Source organism: Microtus ochrogaster, linkage group LG5 (assembly GCF_000317375.1).
Source record: "Microtus ochrogaster isolate Prairie Vole_2 linkage group LG5, MicOch1.0, whole genome shotgun sequence".
Lineage (NCBI taxonomy): Eukaryota > Metazoa > Chordata > Mammalia > Rodentia > Cricetidae > Microtus > Microtus ochrogaster.
The window spans coordinates 47,422,384-47,425,606 of NC_022031.1; the positions used below are offsets into that span (position 1 = coordinate 47,422,384).

Consider the following 3,223-nt stretch of genomic DNA (forward strand, 5'->3'; position numbering starts at 1 on the left):
GCCACCCCAGGAGGTAGATGCAACCCCTTAGTCCTAGATTTCACTACGCAAGGGAAAAAGGCCTCTTGGGACGGACCCAAATCATGGGGATTGCGCCTATACCGTTCTGGATATGATCCTGTCATTATGTTTTCATTAACCCGACAGGTGATGAATGCAGGCCCTCAGCTATCAATAGGGCCAAATCCAGTCCTACCAGAACAAAAATCCCCTTCTCAGCCAGCACAAGCCTTACCCCCAGCAGCACCTCATAATACCTCAATGACCCCCTTAGCCAGCAATAGTACCCCTAGCACACCCACCACTACTACCACTACCCTGTCTCCCCGTCAACCTGGAACAGGGGATAGACTACTCAACTTGGGACAAGGAGCCTATCTGGCTCTCAATTTCACAGATCCGAACAAGACCCAAGATTACTGGCTATGTCTGGTTTCAAGACCCCCTTACTATGAAGGAGTGGCCGTTCTAGGTAACTATACCAACCAAACCTCTGCACCCACCAGCTGCACTTCCATCCCCCAGCATAAGCTGACCCTGTCTGAAGTATCTGGACAGGGACTTTGCATAGGGACTATTCCCAAAACCCACCAGGCCTTATGTAACTCTACCCAAAAGGTGTCCAGAGGAACCTATTACCTAGCTGCCTCCAACGGGACCTATTGGGCATGCAGTACTGGGTTAACCCCACGTGTTTCAGCTGCTGTGCTCAGTGAAACCCCTGATTATTGCGTTCTAATTGAATTATGGCCCAAAGTTACATACCATGATCCTGAATACATCTATAGTCATTTTGAAGGGAGACCCCGATTTAGGAGAGAACCAGCCTCCCTAACTTTGGCCTTATTGCTGGGAGGCATCACTATGGGGGGAATAGTGGTGGGGGTGGGCAGAGGGACCACCGCTCTTATGGAGACCAGCCAATTTAGACAACTTCAGGCAGCCATGCATATTGACATCAAGGCACTGAAAGAATCGGTTAGCGCACTCGAAAAGTCATTAACCTCCCTCTCAGAGGTAGTCCTACAAAACAGGAGGGGGCTAGACATGTTGTTTTTGCGAGAGGGAGGGTTATGTGTGGCACTCAAAGAGGAATGCTGCTTCTATGCGGACCACACTGGGCTGGTGAGAGACAATATGACAAAGCTCAGAGAGAGGATAAGACAGAGACAAAAGCTGTTTGAATCACAACAAGGATGGTTCGAAGGATGGTTTAATAAGTCTCCCTGGTTTACAACTCTATTGTCTTCTTTGATGGGTCCCTTGATTATCCTCCTTCTGATACTCCTGTTTGGGCCCTGCATCTTAAACCGCCTGGTCCAGTTTATAAAAGACAGGCTGTCAGTCATTCATGCCCTAGTACTGACCCATCAGTATCACATGTTACCACAACAAGAAACCGAGGTTCTGTAATTACTTTGAGTAAAAGATTTAACTCAACAATAAAAAGAAAAAGGGGAAAATGAAAGACCCTACAGACCCCCTCCTCAAAACCTGCAGCTAGCATGCTCCCAGGGGAACATCCTGTTTGCTTAAAATAAAAAAATAAATTCTCCGGATCAGCAGCCAGCCTGCTCTCGTAAAAACATCCCATGTGCTTGAGAGAGCAGGATGTCTATGAGATAGGAAGACTGCAAGGCAGGATATCAATAAGATCAATAAGATAGCACATCAACAAAGCAGGTTGACTGCAAAACAGGATATCTCTAAGATAGGAACAGGATGACTGTTGCCAGACATCCGTGCTGAGAGAGGAAACCATTCATGCCCCCCCCCCCCCGCCTCATTCCGATAACCACGCTTTTGCTTCTGTAAACTTGCTTTTTGCTCTTCCCTATAAAAAGCCCGCCCCTCCAGTTGGCAGGCGCGCAAGTCTTCCGAGAGATCTTGCCGCCCGCAGGTACCTATGTCTACTCAATAAACCTCTTGCGATTTGCATCTGTGCGGTCTTGGCCTGTTCCTTGGTGTTGGGGAGGTCTCCTCCCGAAAAAAGTTCCTTGTCGAGGGTCTTTCACCTACCACATCCTGGTGGGTGTCGAACCTGTCGCTGGTGCATATGACCATCTACAGCAGAGTCTCAGGGCAGGGCACTAACCTCTTCATGAGGATGATCGCTTTGTATCCAGATCCCTTTGCTACCGGTGCCTGGCTGTGTGCTCACACTCAGGTGTGTATGCTCTCTCTCTCTGCCTCTCTCTCTGTCTCTCTGTCTGTCTGTCTCTGTCTCTCTCTCTCTCTCTTTCTCTGCCTCTCTCTCTGTTTCTGCCTCTCTCTGTTTCTGCCTCTCTGTCTGTATCTCTCTCTCTGTCTCTCTGCCTCTCTACCTCTCTCTCTGTGTCTGTCTGTCTGTCTGTCTGTCTCCCTCTCTCTTGACACACAGTATCACCATGTATCTTAGGCTAGCTCTGAATTCATTCTGTAGCCTAGGCTGAAAATTCTCCTGCCTCAGAGACTGCCTGAATGCTGGAGGCACAGGCTTGAACCACCATGTTTTGGTTAGAAAGGATGTCTGCTGTGCCCGGGACTGGCTGTTCCAACTTCTCTACGGTATTTCCAGTTGCCTTTCGCCGTGTGTCTGAGCAATCATGGTACCACAAGGTAGAAGAATCCAGACTCTTGACACCAGTAGGAAGAACTTGGCAGACCTGCATGGGGCTGGGACACTAGAGAGGATCGCATCACTGAGAACATAACATTTTCACTATGGTCAGTCATCCCTACAAACCCGTGGTCCTGTCTACCTCACTTTCGCTGTCCCTACAGCTGGAACAGGGCGTGGGCTTGAGTAAGTGGTTAGGTCATGAGGAGTCATGATTCTGGCTGTCAGATTGGGGCTGGTGACCTCTGTTCTTGGAGAAAGTGGCACAATAATAAAAGCAAAGGTTAGGAGTCAGATGCAGGAGGTCTTAAACCTTCAATCTGATGCTTATTAGTTGAGCTTAAGATTGGGCCTTGGAATGCTCAGTCATTCCATCTGTAAAATGGGCACAGAATCTCCTGTTTGCTGATGTTGATGAAATGACATTTCAACACAGCTTGATGTAGCTCGGCTCTTACTTGTGACTGTCCCTACCTCCATTCATAGATTATTTTGCATATGTGCAGAAAACTTAGTGACTACAGAGGTTTCTCAGGAGCAGGGAGCCTAGGCACTAGTCAGACACCAGGGGCCACTCTACCCCTCAGTCTGTTCCTCTCTGTGTCATTCTTCATGTGTCTCTTG

General features: G+C 48.5%; 1 protein-coding gene across 1 annotated transcript in view; it reads left to right on the plus strand.

Annotated features, from left to right (window-relative positions):
- The window catches only part of LOC101999461 (MLV-related proviral Env polyprotein-like), a 1,811-nt gene extending 398 nt beyond the window's left edge, over positions 1 to 1,413 (plus strand). The window contains 1 exon segment of the mRNA XM_005362387.2: positions 1 to 1,413. This exon segment is cut by the window's left edge and continues 287 nt beyond it. Within this exon segment, the coding sequence (XP_005362444.2) occupies positions 1 to 1,413 (1,413 nt within the window).
- The last annotated feature ends 1,810 nt before the right edge of the window (positions 1,414 to 3,223 follow it).